This window comes from Panulirus ornatus, chromosome 21 (genome assembly GCF_036320965.1).
Source record: "Panulirus ornatus isolate Po-2019 chromosome 21, ASM3632096v1, whole genome shotgun sequence".
NCBI classification, from domain to species: Eukaryota; Metazoa; Arthropoda; class Malacostraca; order Decapoda; family Palinuridae; genus Panulirus; species Panulirus ornatus.
In genome coordinates this window covers 19,091,396-19,118,521 of record NC_092244.1, presented here as the reverse complement: position 1 = coordinate 19,118,521, position 27,126 = coordinate 19,091,396, and the positions used below count along the sequence as shown (strand labels likewise).

Sequence of the window (27,126 nt, the reverse complement as noted above, 5' to 3'; positions counted from 1 at the left end):
AGATCCACTCCCAGATAACTAAAACACTTCACTTCCTCCAGTTTTTCTCCATTCAAACTCACCTCCCAATTGACTTGACCCTCAACCCTACTGTACCTAATAACCTTGCTCTTATTCACATTTACTCTTAACTTTCTTCTTCCACACACTTTTCCAAACTCAGTCACCAGCTTCTGCAGTTTCTCACATGAATCAGCCACCAGCGCTGTATCATCAGCGAACAACAACTGACTCACTTCCCAAGCTCTCTCATCCCCAACAGACTTCATACTTGCCCCTCTTTCCAAAACTCTTGCATTTACCTCCCTAACAACCCCATCCATAAACAAATTAAACAACCATGGAGACATCACACACCCCTGCCGCAAACCTACATTCACTGAGAACCAATCACTTTCCTCTCTTCCTACACGTACACATGCCTTACATCCTCGATAAAAACTTTTCACTGCTTCTAACAACTTTCCTCCCACACCATATATTCTTAATACCTTCCACAGAGCATCTCTATCAACTCTATTATATGCCTTCTCCAGATCCATAAATGCTACATACAAATCCATTTGCTTTTCTAAGTATTTCTCACATACATTCTTCAAAGCAAACACCTGATCCACACATCCTCTACCACTTCTGAAACCACACTGCTCTTCCCCAATCTGATGCTCTGTACATGCCTTCACCCTCTCAATCAATACCCTCCCATATAATTTACCAGGAATACTCAACAAACTTATACCTCTGTAATTTGAACACTCACTCTTATCCCCTTTGCCTTTGTACAATGGCACTATGCACGCATTCCGCCAATCCTCAGGCACCTCACCATGAGTCATACATACATTAAATAACCTTACCAACCAGTCAACAATACAGTCACCCCCTTTTTTAATAAATTCCACTGCAATACCATCCAAACCTGCTGCCTTGCCGGCTTTCATCTTCCGCAAAGCTTTCACTACCTCTTCTCTGTTTACCAAATCATTTTCCCTAACCCTCTCACTTTGCACACCACCTCGACCAAAACACCCTATATCAGCCACTCTATCATCAAACACATTCAACAAACCTTCAAAATACTCACTCCATCTCCTTCTCACATCACCACTACTTGTTATCACCTCCCCATTTGCGCCCTTCACTGAAGTTCCCATTTGCTCCCTTGTCTTACGCACTTTATTTACCTCCTTCCAGAACATCTTTTTATTCTCCCTAAAATTTAATGATACTCTCTCACCCCAACTCTCATTTGCCCTTTTTTTCACCTCTTGCACCTTTCTCTTGACCTCCTGTCTCTTTCTTTTATACATCTCCCACTCAATTGCATTTTTTCCCTGCAAAAATCGTCCAAATGCCTCTCTCTTCTCTTTCACTAATACTCTTACTTCTTACTTCTTACAGGTTCATATGCACCAATAATCACCCATCTCTCTCCATCCACTTCCAGCTTTACCCATATCATTCTAGAGTTTACTTTCTTACACTCTATCACATACTGTCACCACTCCTGTTTCAGGGGTAGTGCTACTCCTTTCCTTGCTCTTGTCCTCTCACCAACCCTTGACTTTACTCCCAGAATATTCCCAAACCACTCTTCCCCTTTACCCTTGAGCTTCATTTCACTCAGAGCCAAAACACCCAGGTTCCTTTCCTCAAACTTACTACCTATCTCTCATTTTTTCTCATCTTGGTTACATCCATACACATTTAGACACCCCAATCTGAGCCTTCGAGGAGGATGAGCACTCCCTGTGTGACTTCTTCTGTTTCCCCTTGTAGAAAGTTAAAATACAAGGAGGGGAGGGTTTCTAGCTCCCTCGCTCCCGTCCCCTTTAGTCGCCCTCTACGAGACATGAGGAATGAGTGGGAAGTATTCTTTCTCCCCTATCCCCTAATATTTAATGTATGTATGACTCGTGGTGAGGTTCCTGAGGATTAGCGGAATGCTTACATAGTGCCATTGTACAAAGGCAAAGGGGATAAAAGTGAGTGCTCAAATTACAGAGGTATAAGTTTGTTGAGTATTTCTGTATGATTATATGGGAGGGTATTGATTGAGAGGATGAGGGCATGTACAGAGCATCAGATTGGGGAAGAGCAGTGTGGTTTCATAAGTGGTAGAGAATGTGTGGATCAGGTGTTTGCTTTGAAAAATGTATGTGAGAAATACTTAGAAAAGCAAATGGATTTTTATGTAGCATTTATGGATCTGGAGAAGGCATATGATAAGTGTCGATAGAGATGCTCAGTGGAAGGTATTAAGAATGTGTGGTGTGTGAGGCAAGTTGTTAGAAGCAGTGAAAAGTTTTTATCGAGGATATAAGGCATATGTACGAGTAGGAAGAGAGGAAAGTCATTGATTCTCAGTGAATGTAGGTTTGCAGCAGGGGTGTATGATGTCTCCTTGGTTGTTTAATTTGTTTGTGGATGGGGTTGTTTTAGGGAGGTGAATGCAAAAGTTTTGGAAAGAGGGACAAGTATGTAGTCTGTTGTGGATGATAGAGCTTAGGGAAGTGAGTCAGTTGTTGCTCGCTGATGATAGAGCACTGGTGGCTGTATGTATTGGAAGTGAAATGTTTTAGGACAATAAGTGATATGAGCTAGTTTGATCGAATAAGTAATGAAAGGGTAAGAGGGCTATGTGGTAATAAAAAAAGTGTGGTTGGGAGAGCAGAAGAGGGTGTGTTGAAATGGTTTGGACACATGGAAAGAATGATTGAGGAAAGATTGACAAAGAGGATATATGTGTTAGAGGTGGAAGGAACAAGGAGAAGTGGGAGACCAAATTGAAGATGGAAGGGTGGAGTGAAAAAGATTTTGAGTGATCGGGGCCTGAACATATAAAAGGGTGAAAGGTGTGCAAGAAATAGAGTGAATTGGAACGATGTGTTATATTGGGGTTGACGTTCTGTCAATGGATTGAACCAGGGCATGTGAAGCGTGTGCGGTAACCCATGGAAAGGTCTGTGAGGTATGGATGTGGAAAGAAAGCTGTGGTTTCAGCGCATTACACATGACAGCTAGAGACTGAGCGTGGACGAATGTGGCCTTTTCGTCTTTTTCTGGCGCTTACTCACAGAAGGAGCGGGGAAGGAATGCTGTTTCCTGTGTGGTGGGATGTCAATGGGAATGGATGAAGGATCAAGTATGAATATGTACATTTGTATATATGTATATATCTGTGTATGTATGCATACGTTGAAATGTATATGTATGTATGTGTGCATGTCTGGGCGTTTATGTATATATATGTGTATAAGAGTGGTTGGGCCATTTGTTTTCTGTTTCCTTGCACTACCTCACTGACACGAGAAACAGCAATTAAGTATAATGAATATATATGTATATTGGAATGAACAGTATATATTTTTATTATACTTAATTGCTGTTTCTCACGTTAGCGAAGTGGCTCCAGGAAACAGACGATGAATGGCCCATCCACTCACGTGCATATATATATATATATATATATATATATATATATATATATATATATATATATATATATATATATATATATATATGATGAGATGAGAGAGCTTGGGAAGTGAGTCAGTTGCTGTTTGCTGATGATACAGCGCTGGTGGCTGATTCATGTGAGAAACTGCAGAAGCTGGTGACTGAGTTTGGTAAAGTGTGTGAAAGAAGAAAGTTAAGAGTAAATGTGAATAAGAGCAAGGTTATTAGGTACAGTAGGGTTGAGGGTCAAGTCAATTGGGAGGTGAGTTTGAATGGAGAAAAACTGGAGGAAGTGAAGTGTTTTAGATATCTGGGAGTGGATCTGGCAGCGGATGGAAACATGGAAGCGGAAGTGGATCATAGGGTGGGGGAGGGGGCGAAAATTCTGGGAGCCTTGAAGAATGTGTGGAAGTCGAGAACATTATCTTGGAAAGCAAAAATGGGTATGTTTGAAGGAATAGTGGTTCCAACAATGTTGTATGGTTGCGAGGCGTGGACTATGGATAGAGTTGTGCGCAGGAGAATGGATGTGCTGGAAATGAGATGTTTAAGGACAATGTGTGGTGTGAGGTGGTTTGATCGAGTAAGTAACGTAAGGGTAAGAGAGATGTGTGGAAATAAAAAGAGCGTGGTTGAGAGAGCAGAAGAGGGTGTTTTGAAATGGTTTGGTCACATGGAGAGAATGAGTGTGGAAAGATTGACCAAGAGGATATATGTGTCGGAGGTGGAGGGAACGAGGAGAAGAGGGAGACCAAATTGGAGGTGGAAAGATGGAGTGAAAAAGATTTTGTGTGATCGGGGCCTGAACATGCAGGAGGGTGAAAGGAGGGCAAGGAATAGAGTGAATTGGAGCGATGTGGTATACCGGGGTTGACGTGCTGTCAGTGGATTGAATCAAGGCATGTGAAGCGTCTGGGGTAAACCATGGAAAGCTGTGTAGGTATGTATATTTGCGTGTGTGGACGTATGTATATACATGTGTATGGGGGTGGGTTGGGCCATTTCTTTCGTCTGTTTCCTTGCGCTACCTCGCAAACGCGGGAGACAGCGACAAAGCAAAAAAAAAAAAAAAAATATATATATATATATATATATATATATATATATATATATATATATATATATATATATATATATATATATATTATTCCCTGAAACAACGCTTGGAAGGAGGCAAAAGTGATATTGTGACAGTGATTGTGTCAGCGTCGCGTCGCCTCGCCGCAGTGTATCGAGACAGACTTCCCCAGAACTTTTTTAAAGGGAAAGTAAATGTTTATAGTTGTGTTACTGGAGTGATAGTTTTCATGCATGGTGTTTTGACAAGAAAATAGTGAAGTTGGAGAAAAATGTAGCTTAGACATTGAAGCTTATTGATTCAGTGGTGAAATTGATGAGAACTGCTATTGACGTTTGTGTGAATAAATTGTACATTTCCTTTTCCATAGCCAGAGGTTGAACCATTATGTGACGTTCATTTTTTCATTCATTTCAAGCTAAAAGTTTGTTTTCTAAATTGTTTCTTACATTTTTCATATGTATATATATGTATGTGTGTGTGTGTGTGTATGTGCGTGTGTGTGTGTATGTGTGTGTGTGTGTGTGTGTATATATATATGTATATTATCCCTGGGGATAGGGATGAAAGAATACTTCCCACGTATTCCTCGCGTGTCGTAGAAAGCGACTAGAGGGGACGGGAGCGGGGGGCCGGAAATCCTCCCCTCCTTGTATTAACTTTCTAAAATGGGAAACAGAAGAAGGAGTCACGCGGGGAGTGCTCATCCTCCTCGAAGGCTCAGAGTGGGGTGCCTAAATGTGTGTGGATGTAACCAAGATGTGAAAAAAGGAGAGATAGGTAGTATGTTTGAGGAAAGGAACCTGGATGTTTTGGCTCTGAGTGAAACGAAGCTCAAGGGTAAAGGGGAAGAGTGGTTTGGAAATGTCTGGGGAGTGAAGTCAGGGGTTAGTGAGAGGACAAGAGCAAGGGAAGGAGTAGCAATACTCCTGAAACAGGAGTTGTTGGAGTATGTGATAGAATGTAAGAAAGTAAATTCTCGATTAATATGGGTAAAACTGAAAGTTGATGGAGAGAGGTGGGTGATTATTGGTGCATATGCACCTGGGCATGAGAAGAAAGATCATGAGAGGCAACTATTTTGGGAGCAGCTAAATGAGTGTGTTAGCGGTTTTGATGCACGAGACCGGGTTATAGTGATGGGTGATTTGAATGCAAAGGTGAGTAATGTGGCAGTTGAGGGAATAATTGGTATGCATGGGGTGTTCAGTGTTGTAAATGGAAATGGTGAAGAGCTTGTAGAGTTATGTGCTGAAAAAGGACTGATGATTGGGAATACCTGGTTTAAAAAGCGAGATATACATAAGTATACTTATGTAAGTAGGAGAGATGGCCAGAGAGCGTTATTGGATTACGTGTTAATTGACAGGCGTGCGAAAGAGAGACTTTTGGATGTCAATGTGCTGAGAGGTGCAACTGGAGGGATGTCTGATCATTATCTTGTGGAGGCTAAGGTGAAGATTAGTATGGGTTTTCAGAAAAGAAGAGTGAATGTTGGGGTGAAGAGGGTGGTGAGAGTAAGTGAGCTTGGGAAGGAGACCTGTGAGAGGAAGTATCAGGAGAGACTGTGTACAGAATGGAAAAAGGTGAGAACAATGGAAGTAAGGGGAGTGGGGGAGGAATGGGATGTATTTAGGGAATCAGTGATGGATTGCGCAAAAGATGCTTGTGGCATGAGAAGAGTGGGAGGTGGGCTGTTTAGAAAGGGTAGTGAGTGGTGGGATGAAGAAGTAAGAGTATTAGTGAAAGAGAAGAGAGAGGCATTTGGATGATTTTTGCAGGGAAAAAATGCAATTGAGTGGGAGAAGTATAAAAGAAAGAGACAGGAGGTCAAGAGAAAGGTGCAAGAGGTGAAAAAAAGGGCAAATGAGAGTTGGGGTGAGAGACTATCTGTAAATTTTAGGGAGAATAAAAAGATGTTCTGGAAGGAGGTAAATAGGGTGCGTAAGACAAGGGAGCAAATGGGAACTTCAGTGAAGGGCGTAAATGGGGAGGTGATAACAAGTAGTGGTGATGTGAGAAGGAGATGGAATGAGTATTTTGAAGGTTTGTTGAATGTGTCTGATGACAGAGTGGCAGATATAGGGTGTTTGGGTCGAGGTGGTGTGCAAAGTGAGAGGGTTAGGGAAAATGATTTGGTAAACAGAGAAGAGGTAGTAAAAGCTTTGCGGAAGATGAAAGCCGGCAAGGCAGCAGGTTTGGATGGCATTGCAGTGGAATTTATTAAAAAAGGGGATGACTGTATTGTTGACTGGTTGGTAAGGTTATTTAATGTATGTATGACTCATGGTGAGGTGCCTGAGGATTGGCGGAATGCGTGCATAGTGCCATTGTACAAAGGCAAAGGGGATAAGAGTGAGTGCTCAAATTAGAGAGGTATAAGTTTGTTGAGTATTCCTGGTAAATTATATGGGAGGGTATTGATTGAGAGGGTGAAGGCATGTACAGAGCATCAGATTGGGGAAGAGCAGTGTGGTTTCAGAAGTGGTAGAGGATGTGTGGATCAGGTGTTTGCTTTGAAGAATGTATGTGAGAAATATTTAGAAAAGGAAATGGATTTGTATGTAGCATTTATGGATCTGGAGAAGGCATATAATAGAGTTGATAGAGATGCTCTGTGGAAGGTATTAAGAATATATGGTGTGGGAGGCAAGTTGTTAGAAGCAGTGAAAAGTTTTTATCAAGGATGTAAGGCATGTGTACGTGTAGGAAGAGAGGAAAGTGATTGGTTCTCAGTGAATGTAGGTTTGCGGCAGGGGTGTGTGATGTCTCCATGGTTGTTTAATTTGTTTATGGATGGGGTTGTTAGGGAGGTAAATGCAAGAGTCTTGGAAAGAGGGGCAAGTATGAAGTCTGTTGGGGAAGAGAGAGCTTGGGAAGTGAGTCAGTTGTTGTTCGCTGATGATACAGCGCTGGTGGCGGATTCATGTGAGAAACTGCAGAAGCTGGTGACGGAGTTTGGTAAAGTGTGTGGAAGAAGAAAGTTAAGAGTAAATGTGAATAAGAGCAAGGTTATTAGGTACAGTAGGGTTGAGGGTCAAGTCAATTGGGAGGTGAGTTTGAATGGAGAAAAACTGGAGGAAGTGAAGTGTTTTAGATATCTGGGAGTGGATCTGTCAGCGGATGGAACCATGGAAGCGGAAGTGGATCATAGGGTGGGGGAGGGGGTGAAAATTTTGGGAGCCTTGAAAAATGTGTGGAAGTCGAGAACATTATCCCGGAAAGCAAAAATGGGTATGTTTGAAGGAATAGTGGTTCCAACAATGTTGTATGGTTGCGAGGCGTGGGCTATGGATAGAGGTGTGCGCAGGAGGATGGATGTGCTGGAAATGAGATGTTTGAGGACAATGTGTGGTGTGAGGTGGTTTGATCGAGTAAGTAACGTAAGGGTAAGAGAGATGTGTGGAAATAAAAAGAGCGCGGTTGAGAGAGCAGAAGAGGGTGTTTTGAAATGGTTTGGGCACATGGAGAGAATGAGTGAGGAAAGATTGACCAAGAGGATATATGTGTCGGAGGTGGAGGGAACGAGGAGAAGAGGGAGACCAAATTGGAGGTGGAAAGATGGAGTGAAAAGGATTTTGTGTGATCGGGGCCTGAACATGCAGGAGGGTGAAAGGAGGGCAAGGAATAGAGTGAATTGGAGCGATGTGGTATACAGGGGTTGACGTGCTGTCAGTGGATTGAATCAAGGCATGTGAAGCGTCCGGGGTAAACCATGGAAAGCTGTGTAGGTATGTATATTTGCGTGTGTGGACGTGTGTATGTACATGTGTATGGGGGGGGTTGGGCCATTTCTTTCGTCTGTTTCCTTGCGCTACCTCGCAAACGCGGGAGACAGCGACGAGGTATAAAAAAAAAAAAAAACTTTCTAAAATGGGAAACAGAAGAAGGAGTCACGTGGGGAGTGCTCATCCTCCTCGAAGGCTCAGACTGGGGTGTCTAAATATGTGTGGATGTAACCAAGATGTGAAAAAAGGAGAGATAGGTAGTATGTTTGAGGAAAGCAACCTGGATGTTTTGGCTCTGAGTGAAACGAAGCTCAAGGGTAAAGGGGAAGAGTGGTTTAGGAATGTCTTGGGAGTAAAGTCAGGGGTTAGTGATGAGAGGACAATAGCAAGGGAAGGAGTAGCAGTACTCCTGAAACAGGAGTTGTGTGAGTATGTGATAGAATGTAAGAAAGTAAATTCTCGATTAATATGGGTAAAACTGAAAGTTGATGGAGAGAGATGGGTGATTATTGGTGCATATGGACATGGGCATGAGAAGAAAGATCATGAGAGGCAAGTGTTTTGGGAGCAGCTGAATGAGTGTGTTAGTTGTTTTGATGCACGAGACCGGGTTATAGTGATGGGTGATTTGAATGCAAAGGTGAGTAATGTGGCAGTTGAGGGAATAATTGGTATACATGGGGTGTTCAGTGTTGTAAATGGAAATGGTGAAGAGCTTGTAGATTTATGTGCTGAAAAAGGACTGGTGATTGGGAATACCTGGTTTAAAAAGCGAGATATACATAAGTATACATATGTAAGCTGGAGAGATGGCCAGAGAGCGTTATTGGATTACGTGTTAATTGACAGGCGTGCGAAAGAGAGACTTTTGGATGTTAATGTGCTGAGAGGTGCAACTGGAGGGATGTCTGATCATTATCTTGTGGAGGCTAAGGTGAAGATTTGTATGGGTTTTCAGAAAAGAAGAGTGAATGTTGGGGTGAAGAGGGTGGTGAGAGTAAGTGAGCTTGGGAAGGAGACTTGTGTGAGGAAGTACCAGGAGAGACTGAGTACAGAATGGAAAAAGGTGAGAACAATGGAAGTAAGGGGAGTGGGGGAGGAATGGGATGTATTTAGGGAATCAGTGATGGATTGTGCAAAAGATGCTTGTGGCATGAGAAGATTGGGAGGTGGGTTGATTAGAAAGGGTAGTGAGTGGTGGGCTGAAGAGGTAAGATTATTAGTGAAAGAGAAGAGAGAGGCATTTGGACGATTTTGCAGGGAAAAAATGCAATTGAGTGGGAGATGTATAAAAGAAAGAGACAGGAGGTCAAGAGAAAGGTGCAAGAGGTGAAAAAGAGGGCAAATGAGAGTTGGGGTGAGAGAGTATCATTAAATTTTAGGGAGAATAAAAAGATGTTCTGGAAGGAGGTAAATAAAGTGCGTAAGACAAGGGAACAAATGGGAACTTCAGTGAAGAGCGCAAATGGGGAGGTGATAACAAGTAGTGGTGATGTGAGAAGGAGATGGAGTGAGTATTTTGAAGGTTTGTTGAATGTGTTTGATGATAGAGTGGCAGATATAGGGTGTTTTGGTCGAGGTGGTGTGCAAAGTGAGAGGGTTAGGGAAAATGATTTGGTAAACAGAGAAGAGGTAGTAAAAGCTTTGCGGAAGATGAAAGCCGGCAAGGCAGCAGGTTTGGATGGTATTGCAGTGGAATTTATTAAAAAAGGGGGTGACTGTATTATTGACTGGTTGGTAAGGTTATTTGATGTATGTATGACTCATGGTGAGGTGCCTGAGGATTGGCGGAATGCGTGCATAGTGCCATTGTACAAAGGCAAAGGGGATAAGAGTGAGTGCTCAAATTACAGAGGTATAAGTTTGTTGAGTATTCCTGGTAAATTATATGGGAGGGTATTGATTGAGAGGGTGAAGGCATGTACAGAGCATCAGATTGGGGAAGAGCAGTGTGGTTTCAAAAGTGGTAGAGGATGTGTGGATCAGGTGTTTGCTTTGAAGAATGTATGTGAGAAATACTTAGAAAAGCAAATGGATTTGTATGTAGCATTTATGGATCTGGATAAGGCATATGATAGAGTTGATAGAGATGCTCTGTGGAAGGTATTAAGAATATATGGATTGGGAGGAAAGTTGTTAGAAGCAGTGAAAAGTTTTTATCGAGGATGTAAGGCATGTGTACGTGTATGAAGAGAGGAAAGTGATTGGTTCTCAGTGAATGTAGGTTTGTGGCAGGGGTGTGTGATGTCTCCATGGTTGTTTAATTTGTTTATGGATGGGGTTGTTAGGGAGGTGAATGCAAGAGTTTTGGAAAGAGGGGCAAGTATGAAGTTTGTTGTGGATGAGAGAGCTTGGGAGGTGAGTCAGTTGTTGTTCGCTGATGATACAGCGCTGGTGGCTGATTCATGTGAGAAACTGCAGAAGCTGGTGACTGAGTTTGGTAAAGTGTGTGGAAGAAGAAAGTTAAGAGTAAATGTGAATAAGAGCAAGGTTATTAGGTACAGTAGGGTTGAGGGTCAAGTCAATTGGGAGGTGAGTTTGAATGGAGAAAAACTGGAGGAAGTGAAGTGTTTTAGATATCTGGGAGTGGATCTGGCAGCGGATGGAACCATGGAAGTGGAAGTGGATCATAGGGTGGGGGAGGGAGCGAAAATTCTGGGGGCCTTGAAGAATGTGTGGAAGTCGAGAACATTATCTCAGAAAGCAAAAATGGGTATGTTTGAAGGAATAGTGGTTCCAACAATGTTGTATGGTTGCGAGGCGTGGGCTATGGATAGAGTTGTGCGCAGGAGGATGGATGTGCTGGAAATGAGATGTTTGAGGACAATGTGTGGTGTGAGGTGGTTTGATCGAGTGAGTAACGTAAGGGTAAGAGAGATGTGTGGAAATAAAAAGAGCGTGGTTGAGAGAGCAGAAGAGGGTGTTTTGAAGTGGTTTGGGCACATGGAGAGAATGAGTGAGGAAAGATTGACCAAGAGGATATATGTGTCGGAGGTGGAGGGAACGAGGAGAAGAGGGAGACCAAATTGGAGGTGGAAAGATGGAGTGAAAAAGATTTTGTGTGATCGGGGCCTGAACATGCAGGAGGGTGAAAGGAGGGCAAGGAATAGAGTGAACTGGAGCGATGTGGTATACCGGGGTTGACGTGCTGTCAGTGGATTGAATCAAGGCATGTGAAGCGTCTGGGGTAAACCATGGAAAGCTGTGTAGGTATGTATATTTCCGTGTGTGGATGTATGTATATACATGTGTGTGGGGGGGGTTGGGCCATTTCTTTCGTCTGTTTCCTTGCGCTACCTCGCAAACGCGGGAGACAGCGACAAAGTATAATAAAATAAATAAGGTGAAGGTGGATCTGCGTCAAGGGTTTGTGATGTCACCTTTTTTTTTTTAATCTGTTTTGTATGGGGTGGTGAGGGAGGTAAATGAGAGGATCTACAGTATACTACGAGTTTGAGATGAGTCACTTATTGTTTGTAGATGATATGGTACTAGTGGCAGCCTCGAGGGAGAAACTGCTGAAGCTGGAGTCAATGTTTGGAAGAATAGGGTGGATGACGGGAGGAAAGCCCAGGGTGCATTCATGAATGCGAAAAGAGATCAGAATCTGTCGGGGCGAGGATGGGTGTGTTTGGTAGTGTAGTAGTCTTAACGGTGCTGTATGGGTGTGAGTCTTTGGTCGTAAATGCAAAAGAGCAGAGGATAGTGGATATCTTGGAATTGAAATGGCTAGGGAAAATATGTAGTGTGAGGAGGATTACTCGCTTAAGGAATGACTTGTAAGACTGAGGTTTGGTAATAAGTGGAATAGGATCAAGAGAGCTGAACAATAGTGCCCAACTGGCTTAGGCATATAGGAGTGCGTGAGTAAAGAGTAGGAAGCAAGGTGGGAGAGAGCGAGGCCTAAACATGCAGGAGGGTGAGATGCGTGCATGGGACAGAGCGTATTGGAGTGCTCTTAGTTGCCAGAACCAGAGAACATGAAGTTGTCAGGGGAAACCACAGAAAGGTCTATGGGGATTGTATATTGTTTCAGCACATTTTGCTGAAAAGCTTGAGATTTAGATGAGAACAAGTGAGAACATTATTTGTGTGTTGCTGGTGCTACCTCGGAGATGTTGGAAACTGCGAATGAATATATATATATATATATATATATATATATATATATATATATATATATATATATATATTCTCCCTGGGGATAGGGGAGAAAGAATACTTCCCACGTATTCCCTGCGTGTCGTAGAAGGCGACTAAAAGGGGAGGGAGCGGGGGGCTGGAAATCCTCCCCTCTCAATTTTTTTTTAATTTTCCAAAAGAAGGAACAGAGAAGGGGGCCAGGTGAGGATATTCCCTCAGTGACCCAGTTCTCTATTCTTAACGCTACCTCGCTAACGCGGGAAATGGCGAATAGTTTGAAAAAAAAAAAAAAAAAAATATATATATATATATATATATATATATATATATATATATATATATATATATATATATATATATATATATTTTCTTTCTTTTCTTTTAAAGTATCCGCCATTTCCCGCATTAGCGAGGTAGCATTGAGAACAGAGGACTGGGCCTTTGTGGAATATCCTCACCTGGCCCCCCCTCTGTTCCTTCTTTTGGAAAATTAGAAAAAAGAAAAAAAAAAACGAGAGGGGAGGATTTCCAGCCTCCCGCTCCCTTCCCTTTTAGTCGCCTTCTACGACACGCAGGGAATACGTGGGAAGTATTCTTCATCCCCTATCCCCAGGGATATATATTCTTTTTTTTTTTTTTTTCATACTATTCGCCATTTCCCGCGTTTGCGAGGTAGCGTTAAGAACAGAGGACTGGGCCTTAGACGGAAAATCCTCATCTGCCCCCTTCTCTGTTCCTTCTTTTGGAAAATTAAAAAAAAACGAGAGGGGAGGATTTCCAGCCACCCGCTCCCTCCCCTTTTAGTCGCCTTCTACGACACGCAGGGAATACGTGGGAAGTATTCTTTCTCCCCCATCCCCAGGGATATATATATATATATATATATATATATATATATATATATATATATATATATATATATATATATATTTTTTTTTTTTTCAAACTATTCGCCATTTCCCGCATTAGCGAGGTAGCGTTAAGAACAGAGGACTGGGCCTTTTTCGGAATATCCTCACCTGGCCCCCTCTGTTCCTTCTTTTGGAAAATTAAAAAGAAACGAGAGGGGAGGATTTCCAGCCCCCCGCTCCCTCCCCTTTTAGTCGCCTTCTACGACACGCAGGGAATGCATGGGAAGTATTCTTAATCCCCTATCCCCAGGGATAATATATATATATATTTTTTTTTTTTTTTTTTTTTTTTTATACTTTGTCGCTGTCTCCCGCGTTTGCGAGGTAGTGCAAGGAAACAGACGAAAGAAATGGCCCAACCCCCCCCATACACATGTACATACACACGTCCACACACGCAAATATACATACCTACACAGCTTTCCATGGTTTACCCCGGACGCTTCACATGCCTTGATTCAATCCACTGACAGCACGTCAACCCCTGTATACCACATCGCTCCAATTCACTCTATTCCTTGCCCTCCTTTCACCCTCCTGCATGTTCAGGCCCCGATCACACAAAATCCTTTTCACTCCATCTTTCCACCTCCAATTTGGTCTCCCTCTTCTCCTCGTTCCCTCCACCTCCGACACATATATCCTCTTGGTCAATCTTTCCTCACTCATTCTCTCCATGTGCCCAAACCATTTCAAAACACCCTCTTCTGCTCTCTCAACCACGCTCTTTTTATTTCCACACATCTCTCTTACCCTTACGTTACTTACTCGATCAAACCACCTCACACCACACATTGTCCTCAAACATCTCATTTCCAGCACATCCATCCTCCTGCGCACAACTCTATCCATAGCCCACGCCTCGCAACCATACAACATTGTTGGAACTACTATTCCTTCAAACATACCCATTTTTGCTTTCCGGGATAATGTTCTCGACTTCCACACATTTTTCAAGGCTCCCAAAATTTTTGCCCCCTCCCCCACCCTATGATCCACTTCCGCTTCCATGGTTCCATCCGCTGACAGATCCACTCCCAGATATCTAAAACACTTCACTTCCTCCAGTTTTTCTCCATTCAAACTCACCTCCCAATTGACTTGACCCTCAACCCTACTGTACCTAATAACCTTGCTCTTATTCACATTTACTCTTAACTTTCTTCTTCCACACACTTTACCAAACTCCGTCACCAGCTTCTGCAGTTTCTCACATGAATCCGCCACCAGCGCTGTATCATCAGCGAACAACAACTGACTCACTTCCCAAGCTCTCTCATCCCCAACAGACTTCATACTTGCCCCTCTTTCCAAGACTCTTGCATTTACCTCCCTAACAACCCCATCCATAAACAAATTGAACAACCATGGAGACATCACACACCCCTGCCGCAAACCTACATTCACTGAGAACCAATCACTTTCCTCTCTTCCTACACGTACACATGCCTTACATCCTCGATAAAAACTTTTCACTGCTTCTAACAACTTGCCTCCCACACCATATATTCTTAATACCTTCCACAGAGCATCTCTATCAACTCTATCATATGCCTTCTCCAGATCCATAAATGCTACATACAAATCCATTTGCTTTTCTAAGTATTTCTCGCATACATTCTTCAAAGCAAACACCTGATCCACACATCCTCTACCACTTCTGAAACCACACTGCTCTTCCCCAATCTGATGCTCTGTACATGCCTTCACCCTCTCAATCAATACTCTCCCATATAATTTACCAGGAATACTCAACAAACTTATACCTCTGTAATTTGAGCACTCACTCTTATCCCCTTTGCCTTTGTACAATGGCACTATGCACGCATTCCGCCAATCCTCAGGCACCTCACCATGAGTCATACATACATTAAATAACCTTACCAACCAGTCAACAATACAGTCACCCCCTTTTTTAATATATATATATATATATATATATATATATATATATATATATATATATATATATTATTATTATTATCTATTATTTATATATATATATATATATATATATATATATATATATATATATATATATATATATATATATATATATATACATACATAAACACCCATACTGGCATACATACATATACATTTTGTTTTCAGAAATGGTAGAGGATATGTGGATCAGGTTCTTGCTTTGAAGACTCTCTGTGAGAAATACTTAGAAAAACAGATGGATTTGTGTGTGGCATTTATGGATTTGGTGAAGGCATATGATAGGGTTGATGGAGATGCTTTGTGGAAGGTCTTAAGAGTAAATGGTGTGGGAGGTAAGCTGTAGAAGCAGTGAAATTCTTTTAACCAAGAATTTAAGGCATGTGTATGAGTAGGAAGAGAGTAGAGTGATTTGTTCTAAGTGAATGTTGGTCTGCGACTGGGGTGTGTGATGTCCCCATGGTTGTTTAATTTATTCATGGATTGGTTGATTAGGGAGGTAAATGCAAGTTTTGGAGATGGGCAAGTATGCAGCCTGTTGGGGATGACAGGCCCTGGGAAGTGAATGCAAATGATACCTCACTGGTGGCTGATTTGAGTTAGAAACTGCAGAAATTGGTGGCTGAGTGTGGAAGAGTATGTTAAAGGAGAGAGTTGAGAGTAAATGTGAATAGGAGCAAGGTTTTTAGGTTCAATAAGGTTGAAGGACAAGTTGATTGGGATGTAAGTATGAATGGAGAAAAATTGGGGGAAAAATGTTTTAGATATGTTGGAGTCAACATAGTAGTGAAAGGAACTATGGAAGCGGATATGAGTCACAGGTTAGGGAGGGGGTGAAGGTGCGGAAGGAGAGAATATTATCTTGGAGAGCATATGAATATGTACATGTGTATATATGTATTTGTCTATGTATTACATGTATGTATATGTGTATAGGTTGATTTGTATATGTATACATATGTATATATGCATTTATGGGCATTTATGTATATGTGTATATGAGTGGATGAGCCATTCTTTGTCTGTTTCCTGGTGCTACCTCGCTGTTGCGGGAATTGGCGATCAAGTATGATAAGTATATATATACCCTTACCTGAGCCAGATACCCATTTTATTGACCAACCCTCTGGGGTGGATGAACAGCTGGGTTGACTGTGGAGCGACTACCACAGCCAGGATTTGAACATGTGGCTTGACCCTGCGTTGCCCGTGAATGTGTCACGGTCAGAAACACTAACTGCTACACCTTGGGATTCTGTTGATAGAAATTCCATGAAATAGAAAGGGACAGGCCAGTTAGAAGACACAACATGTAATTAAGGAAGAAATTTTGAGAAAATATGTGCACAATACATTAATTCAATTGTAAAGTGATGACTGGATAGAATAAAACCACGGGAAGAAGCAGTGAATGCAGAGTGCTAGAAAGAAAGCTTGCATAATTTAAAGAAAGTTCAAGAGATGGGGGTCCTTTAAGTATAAAACTAAAACTCATAATTTGCACAAATAGGTAGTGTTTGATAGGTAATCACACATATGAACTTTCATATATTTCAGAATAACTAATGAATAGTTTTTTTAATTTCCATGCCATCACATTACATAATTACTCAGCAAAATGCAATTAAGCGTAATATTTTAGACAGTTAGCATTATTCATCTCAAAAAGAAAACTTAGAGAAAATGCTTACATGTGAAAGGTACTTCTCAGATGATAAAGTAATGGACTAACAGAACAAAAATCACATGAAGTATCAGTAATTCAGAGTATTAAAGTAAGAAAGATGATACAAAAGTTTTGCCTTTTTGCTGCACACTTAGAGATACAGTATTCCCCAAAAAATGTTTCCATAATATGTTATTTAGATTAACTAGAACATAGTTTTCTGAATAAGATGACAAACAGCTCAGTATCTTGAGAAATTATTTATGTGTGCTTTGTGCCCTTTAAGTTTTGTTTCTCTGGTTCCAGGCACATGAGCTATTCCTGGTGTACCATCGCGTATATTTGATGTAATTTCACATCTTCATTTTTTACTCATACAATCACAAAGCATTTTGATGATGATATAGGTGCAGGGGATGTGGCTAGGGACTGGTGGAATTAAGTATAGAGCATACAGTAAGTACACCAATACAGGAGAGTGAAAGATAGGCTCGAATTGGCCCAGGCACCCAGAGAATTCATATCATGTCATATAGTGGTATTAGTTGTATCTTTTAAGTTTTATGTCAAACAAATAGAGATTTGAAACATTTTCTTAACTAGTTCTTGTTATTTAGTAAGAGTTTCACAGCTTCACTTATTATTATGTACCAAGAGGGCGCAGAGCTCATACAGACCTCCTTAACTTTTTCACTTAGACTGACCAGAGTATCGAAAAACTTAGGTATAGTGTTTTGTAACAAAATGTGGAGTACCACCACAAGCAATAATTGCTGTACGTTTTGCCTTGAGGCAGAGGGAGGTAATTCACTATCTACTGTGAAAGGATAATGAAATATCATGAAGCAAACACACTGTCAACAGCAACTGGGTTTAGAAATGAGGTTCAGTAAGCATAAAACCCCTCTGCATATAAACAAATAGTTATTGGCAAATAGCTTCGTTTCATAGATTTAAGTGTCACTAATTAGTAGTACCTTTAGATTTGAACTCCATTACAACCCATGGTTATTCAGAAATTTATAATAAAACTAGTAGATCAGATAGTTTATTCTTCTTGAATAAGAAAGGAACTTCTTAGAAGATTAGTATAGTATTTGTTAGATGTTGGATGAAGCTTGCCATATCAAAATTTTATGATGTATTATTGCAGGTTCCACCAAGTGAACTGGTACGTGAAGGAGTTCGAGTGTGTAGAGTGGTACAAGATCCAGGCCAGTTTGTAGTGGTGTTTCCAGGTGCCTTTACTTCTAGTATATGTAAAGGCTATCTTGTCTCAGAGAGTGCATTCTTTGCTCGACCACAGTATTTTGAACGTGCTGTTGCTGTAAGTATAGTTTGATACAATATTTTCTTTTAATATGATGAAAGGTAGTGGAACTGAATGTTTGAAAATTTAAGTAAAGTACTGTTTTGGAGTATGAATATTCTAACCAATACTTTTGGATTCTAACCAAGACTTTTGGATGTTAATGTGCTGAGAGGTGCAACTGGAGGGATGTCTGATCATTATCTTGTGGAGGCTAAGGTGAAGATTTGTATGGGTTTTCAGAAAAGAAGAGTGAATGTTGGGGTGAAGAGGGTGGTGAGAGTAAGTGAGCTTGGGAAGGAGACTTGTGTGAGGAAGTACCAGGAGAGACTGAGTACAGAATGGAAAAAGGTGAGAACAATGGAAGTAAGGGGAGTGGGGGAGGAATGGGATGTATTTAGGGAATCAGTGATGGATTGCGCAAAAGATGCTTGTGGCATGAGAAGAGTGGGAGGTGGGTTGATTAGAAAGGGTAGTGAGTGGTGGGATGAAGAAGTAAGATTATTAGTGAAAGAGAAGAGAGAGGCATTTGGATGATTTTTGCAGGGAAAAAATGCAATTGAGTGGGAGACGTATAAAAGAAAGAGACAGGAGGTCAAGAGAAAGGTGCAAGAGGTGAAAAAGAGGGCAAATGAGAGTTGGGGTGAGAGAGTATCATTAAATTTTAGGGAGAATAAAAAGATGTTCTGGAAGGAGATAAGTAAAGTGCGTAAGACAAGGGAGCAAATGGGAACTTCAGTGAAGGGCGCAAATGGGGAGGTGATAACAAGTAGTGGTGATGTGAGAAGGAGATGGAGTGAGTATTTTGAAGGTTTGTTGAATGTGTTTGATGATAGAGTGGCAGATATAGGGTGTTTTGGTCGAGGTGGTGTGCAAAGTGAGAGGGTTAGGGAAAATGATTTGGTAAACAGAGAAGAGGTAGTAATAGCTTTGCGGAAGATGAAAGCCAGCAAGGCAGCAGGTTTGGATGGTATTGCAGTGGAATTTATTAAAAAAGGGGTGACTGTATTATTGACTGGTTGGTAAGGTTATTTGATGTATGTATGACTCATGGTGAGGTGCCTGAGGATTGGTGGAATGCGTGCATAGTGCCATTGTACAAAGGCAAAGGGGATAAGAGTGAGTGCTCAAATTACAGAGGTATAAGTTTGTTGAGTATTCCTGGTAAATTATATGGGAGGGTATTGATTGAGAGGGTGAAGGCATGTACAGAGCATCAGATTGGGGAAGAGCAGTGTGGTTTCAGAAGTGGTAGAGGATGTGTGGATCAGGTGTTTGCTTTGAAGAATGTATGTGAGAAATACTTAGAAAAGCAAATGGATTTGTATGTAGCATTTATGGATCTGGAGAAGGCATATGATAGAGTTGATAGAGATGCTCTGTGGAAGGTATTAAGAATATATGGATTGGGAGGCAAGTTATTAGAAGCAGTGAAAAGTTTTTATCGAGGATGTAAGGCATGTGTATGTGCAGGAAGAGAGGAAAGTGATTGGTTCTCAGTGATTGTAGGTTTGCAGCAGGGGTATGTGATGTCTCCATGGTTGTTTAATTTGTTTATGGATGGGTTGTTAGGGAGGTGAATGCAAGAGTTTTGGAAAGAGGGGCAAGTATGAAGTCTGTTGGGGATGAGAGAGCTTGGGAAGTGAGTCAGTTGTTGTTCGCTGATGATACAGCGCTGGTGGCTGATTCATGTGAGAAACTGCAGAAGCTGGTGACTGAGTTTGGTAAAGTGTGTGAAAGAAGAAAGTTAAGAGTAAATGTGAATAAGAGCAAGGTAATTAGGTACAGTAGGGTTGAGGGTCAAGTCAATTGGGAGGTAAGTTTGAATGGAGAAAAACTGGAGGAAGTAAAGTGTTTTAGATATCTGGGAGTGGATCTGGCAGCGGATGGAACCATGGAAGCGGAAGTGGATCATAGGGTGGGGGAGGGGGCAAAAATCCTGGGAGCCTTGAAGAATGTGTGGAAGTCGAGAACATTATCTCGGAAAGCAAAAATGGGTATGTTTGAAGGAATAGTGGTTCCAACAATGTTGTATGGTTGCGAGGCGTGGGCTATGGATAGAGTTGTGCGCAGGAGGATGGATGTGCTGGAAATGAGATGTTTGAGGACAATGTGTGGTGTGAGGTGGTTTGATCGAGTAAGTAACGTAAGGGTAAGAGAGATGTGTTGAAATAAAAAGAGTGTGGTTGAGAAAGCAGAAGAGGGTGTTTTGAAATGGTTTGGGCACATGGAGAGAATGAGTGAGGAAAGATTGACCAAGAGGATATATGTGTCGGAGGTGGAGGGAACGAGGAGAAGTGGGAGACCAAATTGGAGGTGGAAAGATGGAGTGAAAAAGATTTTGTGTGATCGGGGCCTGAACATGCAGGAGGGTGAAAGGAGGGCAAGGAATAGCGTGAATTGGATCGATGTGGTATACCAGGGTTGACTTGCTGTCGGTGGATTGAATCAGGACATGTGAAGCGTCTGGGGTAAACCATGGAAAGCTGTGTATGTATGTATATTTGCGTGTGTGGATGTATGTATATACATGTGTATAGGGGTGGGTTGGGCCATTTCTTTCGTCTGTTTCCTTGCGCTACCTCGCAAACGCGGGAGACAGCGACAAAGCAAAAAAAAAAAATACTATTATCAGCAGATTGCTTACCGAAATGCTAGTTACAGTATATTTTCATTGAGATTCGTGAGGTCATGATTTGAATTGGGTATGCATTCCATGAAAGTGCTATTCAAAGCAAAATCATTTCCCTTATAAGAACTGAAATAAGATTGCTGTTTACATTCTTACATTCATGTTTTCTAATGTAATGAAAACAAATTGATATGCAGTATAGGATTGCCCCTTTTTCATATTTGTTCATCATTTTCCCACAATAGTGAGGTAGTGCCAGAAACAGGCAAAGAATGCCTTCATTTGCTCAACATCCACTCGGTACCTGTTGTGTGAAATGCACTTTAATCAGAGCCCCCTGTCCACTGCCAAGCTCCAAACATTTTTCTGTGGTTCCCCTGACTGCAGTTTATACCCTGGTTTAACCCATTGACAGTACATTATCCCCTCTTTACCACATTGAACTAATGCACTCTGTCCCATGAAAGCATATTCTGGCCTTGATAACATGAAGTATCTTTCACTGCATCCTGCCATCTAGTCCTCAGTCTCCATCTCTTATTTCTTCCACTTGTGACATGCATATCCTCTTAGTCAGTCTTTTCTGACTCATTCTGATGATGTCCAAACCATTTCAGAGCATCCTCTTGAGCTTTCACAGGTATGCTACCACACCTCTTTCTTATTTATTTATATTTATTATACTTTGTTGCTGTCTCCTGCGTTAGCGAGGTAGCGCAAGGAAACAGATAAAAGAATGGCCCAACCCACCCACATACATATTTATAGACATACACGTCCACACACGCACATATACATACCTGTGCATCTCAACGTATACATATATATATGCACACAGACATATACATATATACTCATGTACATAATTCATACTGTCTGCCCTTATTCATTCCCGTTGCCACCCCGCCACACATGAAATAACTACCCACTCTCCCCGTATGTGCACGTGGTAGCGCTAGGAAAAGACAACAAAGGCCACATTCGTTCACACTCAGTCTGTAGCTGTCATGTATAACGCACCAAAACCACAGCTCCCTTTCCACATCCAGGCCCCACAGAACTTTCCATGGTCTACCCTAGACGCTTCACATGCCCTGGTTCAATTCATTGACAGCACGTCGACCCTGGTATACCACATCGTTCCAATACACTATTCCTTGCACGCCTTTCACCCTCCAGCATGTTCAGGCCCCAATCACTCAAAATCTTTTTCACTCCATCTTTTCACCTCCTATTTGGTCTCCCACTTCTTGTCGTTCCCTCCACCTCTGAAACATATATCCTCTTTGTCAATCTTTTCTCACTCATTCTCTCCATGTGACCAAACCATTTCAAAACACCCTCTTCTGCTTTCTCAACCACACTCTTTTTATTACCACACATCTCTCTTACCCTTTCATTACTTACTTGATCAAACCACCTCACACCACATATTGTCCTCAAACATCTCATTTCCAGCACATCCGCCCTCCTCCCCACAACTCTATCTATAGCCCATGCCTTGCAACCATATATCATTGTTGGAAATACTATTCCTTCAAACATACCCATTTTTGCTTTCCAAGATAACGTTTTCGACTTTCACACATTCTTCAATGCTCCCAGAACTTTTGCCCCCTCCCCCACCCTATGATTCACTTCCGCTTCCATGGTTCCATCTGCGGCCAAATCCACTCCCAGATATCTAAAACACTTTACTTCCTCCAGTTTTTCTCCATTCAAACTTACCTCCCAGTTGACTTGTCCCTCAACCCTAGTGTACCTAATAACCTTGCTCTTATTCACATTTACTCTCAGCTTTCTTCTTTCACACACTTAACCAAACTCAGTCACCAGCTTCTGCAGTTTCTCACCCGAATCAGCCACCAGCGCTGTATCATCAGCGAACAACAACTGACTCACTTCCTAAGCTCTCTCATCCACAACAGACTACATACTTGCCCCTCTTTCCAAAACTCTTGCAACCTCATCCATAAACAAATTAAACAACCATGGAGACACCACGCACCCCTGCTGCTAACCAACGTTCACTGAGAACCAATCACTTTCCTCTCTTTCTACAAGTACACACGTCTTACATCCTCGATAAAAATTTTTTACTGCTTCTAACAACTTGCCTCCCACACCATTATATTCCTAATCCCTTCCACAGAGCATCTCTATCAACTCTATCATATGCCTTCTCCAGATCCATAAATGCTACATACAAATCCATTTGCTTTTCTAAGTATTTCTCACATACATTCTTCAAAGCAAACACCTGATCCACACATCCTCTCCCACTTCTGAAACCACACTACTCTTCCCCAATCTGATGATCTGTACATGCCTTCACCCTCTCAATCAATACCCTCCCATATGATTTCCCAGGAATACTGAACAAACTTATACCTCTGTAATTTGAGCACTCACTTTTATCCCCTTTGCCTTTGTACAATGGCACTATGCAAGCATTCCTCCAATCCTCAGGCACCTCACCATGAGTCATACATACATTAAATAATCTTACCATCCAGTCAACAATACAGTCACCCCCTTTTTTAATAAATTCTACTGCAATACGATCCAAACCCGCTGCCTTGCTGGCTTTCATCTTGAGCAAAGCTTTTACTATCTCTTCTCTGTTTATCAAATCATTCTCCCTAACCCCATCACTTTGCACACCACCTTTACCAAAACACCCTATATCTGCCACTCCATCATCAAACACATTCAACAAACCTTCAAAATACTCACTACATCTCGAGACTTCTGACATCACCACTACTTGTTATCACCTCCTCATTAGCCCCCTTCACTGATGTTCCCATTTGTTCCCTTTTCTTATGCACTATATTTACCTCCTATCAAAACATCTTTTTTTTTTTTTTTTTTGCCGCTGTCTCCCGTGTTTGCGAGGTAGCGCAAGGAAACAGACGAAAGAAATGGCCCAACCCACCCCCATACACATGTATATACATACGTCCACACACGCAAATATACATACCTACACAGCTTTCCATGGTTTACCCCAGACGCTTCACATGCCCTGATTCAATCCACTGACAGCACGTCAACCCCGGTATACCACATCGATCCAATTCACTCTATTCCTTGCCCTCCTTTCACCCTCCTGCATGTTCAGGCCCCGATCACACAAAGTCTTTTTCACTCCATCTTTCCACCTCCAATTTGGTCTCCCACTTCTCCTCGTTCCCTCCACCTCCGACACATATATCCTCTTGGTCAATCTTTCCTCACTCATTCTCTCCATGTGCCCAAACCATTTCAAAACACCCTCTTCTGCTCTCTCAACCACGCTCTTTTTATTTCCACACATCTCTCTTACCCTTACATTACTTACTCGATCAAACCACCTCACACCACACATTGTCCTCAAAAATCTCATTTCCAGCACATCCATCCTCCTGCGCACAACTCTATCCATAGCCCACGCCTCGCAACCAGACAACATTGTTGGAACCACTATTCCTTCAAACATACCCATTTTTGCTTTCCGAGATAATGTTCTCGACTTCCACACATTCTTCAAGGCTCCCAGGGTTTTTGCCCCCTCCCTCACCCTATGATCCACTTCCGCTTCCATGGTTCCATCCGCTGCCAGATCCACTCCCAGATATCTAAAACACTTTACTTCCTCCAGTTTTTCTCCATTCAAACTTACCTCCCAATTGACTTGACCCTCAACCCTACTGTACCTAATAACCTTGCTCTTATTCACATTTACTCTTAACTTTCTTCTTTCACACACTTTACCAAACTCAGTCACCAGCTTCTGCAGTTTCTCACATGAATCAGCCACCAGTGCTGTATCATCAGCGAACAACAACTGACTCACTTCCCAAGCTCTCTCATCCCCAACAGACTTCATACTTGCCCCTCTTTCCAAAACTCTTGCATTTACCTCCCTAACAACCCCATCCATAAACAAATTAAACAACCATGGAGACATCACACACCCCTGCCGCAAACCTACATTCACTGAGAACCAATCACTTTCCTCTCTTCCTACACGTACACATGCATTACATCCTCGATAAAAACTTTTCACTGCTTCTAACAACTTGCCTCCCACACCATATATTCTTAATACCTTCCATAGAGCATCTCTATCAACTCTATCATATGCCTTTTATCTTTTTATTCTCTCTAAAATTTAATGATACTCTCTCACCCCAACTCTCATTTGCCCTCTTTTTCACCTCTTGCACCTTTCTCTTGACCTCCTGCCTCTTTCTTTTATACATCTCCTGGTCATTTGCATTATTTCCGTGCAAAAATTGTCCAAATGCCTCTCTCCTCTCTTTCACTAACAATCTTACTTCTTCTTCCCACCATTCACTACCCTTTCTAATCTGCCCACCTCCCACACTTCTCATGCCACAAGCATCTTTTGCACAAGCCATCACTGCTTCCCTAAATACATCCCATTCCTCCCCCACTCCCCTTACCTCCTTTGTTCTCACCTTTTTCCATTTTGTACTCAGTCTCTCCTGGTACTTCCTCACACAAGTCTCCTTCCCAAGCTCACTTACTCTCATCACTCTCTTCACCCCAACATTCTCTCTTCTTTTCTGAAAACCTCTACAAATCTTCACTTTCGCCTCCACAAAATAATGATCAGACATCCCTCCAGTTGCACCTCTCAGCATATTAACATCCAAAGGTCTCTCTTTCACGTGCCTATAAATTAACATGTAATCCAATAACACTCTCTGACCATCTCTCCTACTTACATACATATACTTATGTATATCTCTCTTTTTAAACCAGGTATTCCCAATCACCAGTCCTTTTTCAGCACATAAATGTACAAGCTCTTCACCATTACCATTTACATCACTGAACACCCCATGTACACCAGTTATTCCCTCAACTGCCATATTACTCACCTTTGCATTCAAATCACCCATCACTGTAACCCAGTCTCGTGCATCAAAACTAATAACACACTCACTCAGCTGCTTCCAAAACACTTGCTCCTCATGATCTTTCTTCTCATGCCCAGGTGCATATGCACCAATAATCACCCATCTCTCTCCATCCACTTTCAGTTTTACCCATATCAATCTAGAGTTTGCTTTCTTACACTCTATTACATACTCCCACCACTCCTGTTTCAGGAGTAGTGCTACTCCTTCCCTTGCTCTTGTCCTCTCACTAACCCCTGACTTTACTCCCAAGACATTCCCAAACCACTCTTCTGCTTTACCCTTGAGCTTTGTTTCACTCAGAGCCAAAGCATCCACGCTCCTTTCCTCAAACATACTGCCTATCTCTCCTTTTTTCTCATCTTGCTTACATCCACACACATTTAGACATCCTAATCTGAGCCTTCAAGGAGGATGAGCACTCCCTGCGGGACTCCTTCTGTTTCCCCTTTTAGAAAGTTAAAATACAAGGAGGGATGGTTTCTAGCCCCCACTCCCATCCCCTTTAGTCGCCTTCTACAACAGGTGAGGAATGCTTGGGAAGTATTATTTCTCTTATATTTTATTTGATCAGCCCTCTTCATACCACAAATTTTCTTCAAGCATTTAATTTCCAACACATCCACCTTCCCTACTTTTTTTTATGTTGATATCCTTGCCTTGCATCTGTAAAGTGCTGTTTGGACCACTGTACCATAAGATATACCCATCTTTGCCCTCACAGACAGTGGCCTTTCTTTCCACAGACTCCTCAGCTGCATGTGGTCATTCCTTAGAAATGTGCTCTCTCTTATAAGTAATTTCTTCTCTGTAGTATGTCATCCATTCGATTTTTCCATTATCCTTTCTAGAGCCATACAAACCACCCTCATGAGGGAGACTAGTTTGGAATTCAGTGTCTCTCCTTGGTCACTTCTCTTAGTGAACTGGTGGTGACTGGGCTGTGCAAAAGTAGATATGGACTTTCTTCATCTTACTACCTTTATAAAGCAAGTGGATTTGATAACCATCAGCACGCAAAATTTGGTGCAGTGATTGGATCTTATCTTCAGTTAAGTTCATATGAAAAGAACTCTCCATATTACTGAGTTACTATTGTGGGATATCAAAGTGAACTGACTTTCCTATAGAGTGGAAGAATTTGGTGGAGGGAGAGAAATAGTGTAAGAAAGCAGGGAATGATGTGGCATGTATGGACTGGAAAAAGTGGAGACTTTTGCTGTAGCCACCCTCTTGATAGGAGTTCCTGGAGGGAACAGGTGTCAGAGATATAGGTAGATAGATTTATTCACATTTACTCTCAACTCTCTCCTTTCACACTCTTG

The 27,126-nt window shown here is 41.8% G+C and overlaps 1 protein-coding gene across 6 annotated transcripts in view; it reads left to right on the top strand.

Moving 5' to 3' along the window:
- The window catches only part of LOC139756395 (uncharacterized), a 665,354-nt gene that overhangs the window by 475,815 nt on the left and 162,413 nt on the right, over positions 1-27,126 (top strand). For all 6 annotated transcript variants that reach the window (XR_011714330.1, XR_011714331.1, XM_071675809.1 and 3 more), the window contains one exon: positions 18,083-18,256. Coding sequence is in view for 4 of the 6 variants with exons in the window: in XM_071675809.1 (XP_071531910.1) it covers positions 18,083-18,256 (174 nt within the window). In the remaining 2 variants the exon portion in view is untranslated. The remainder of the gene's footprint in view (positions 1-18,082; positions 18,257-27,126) is intronic.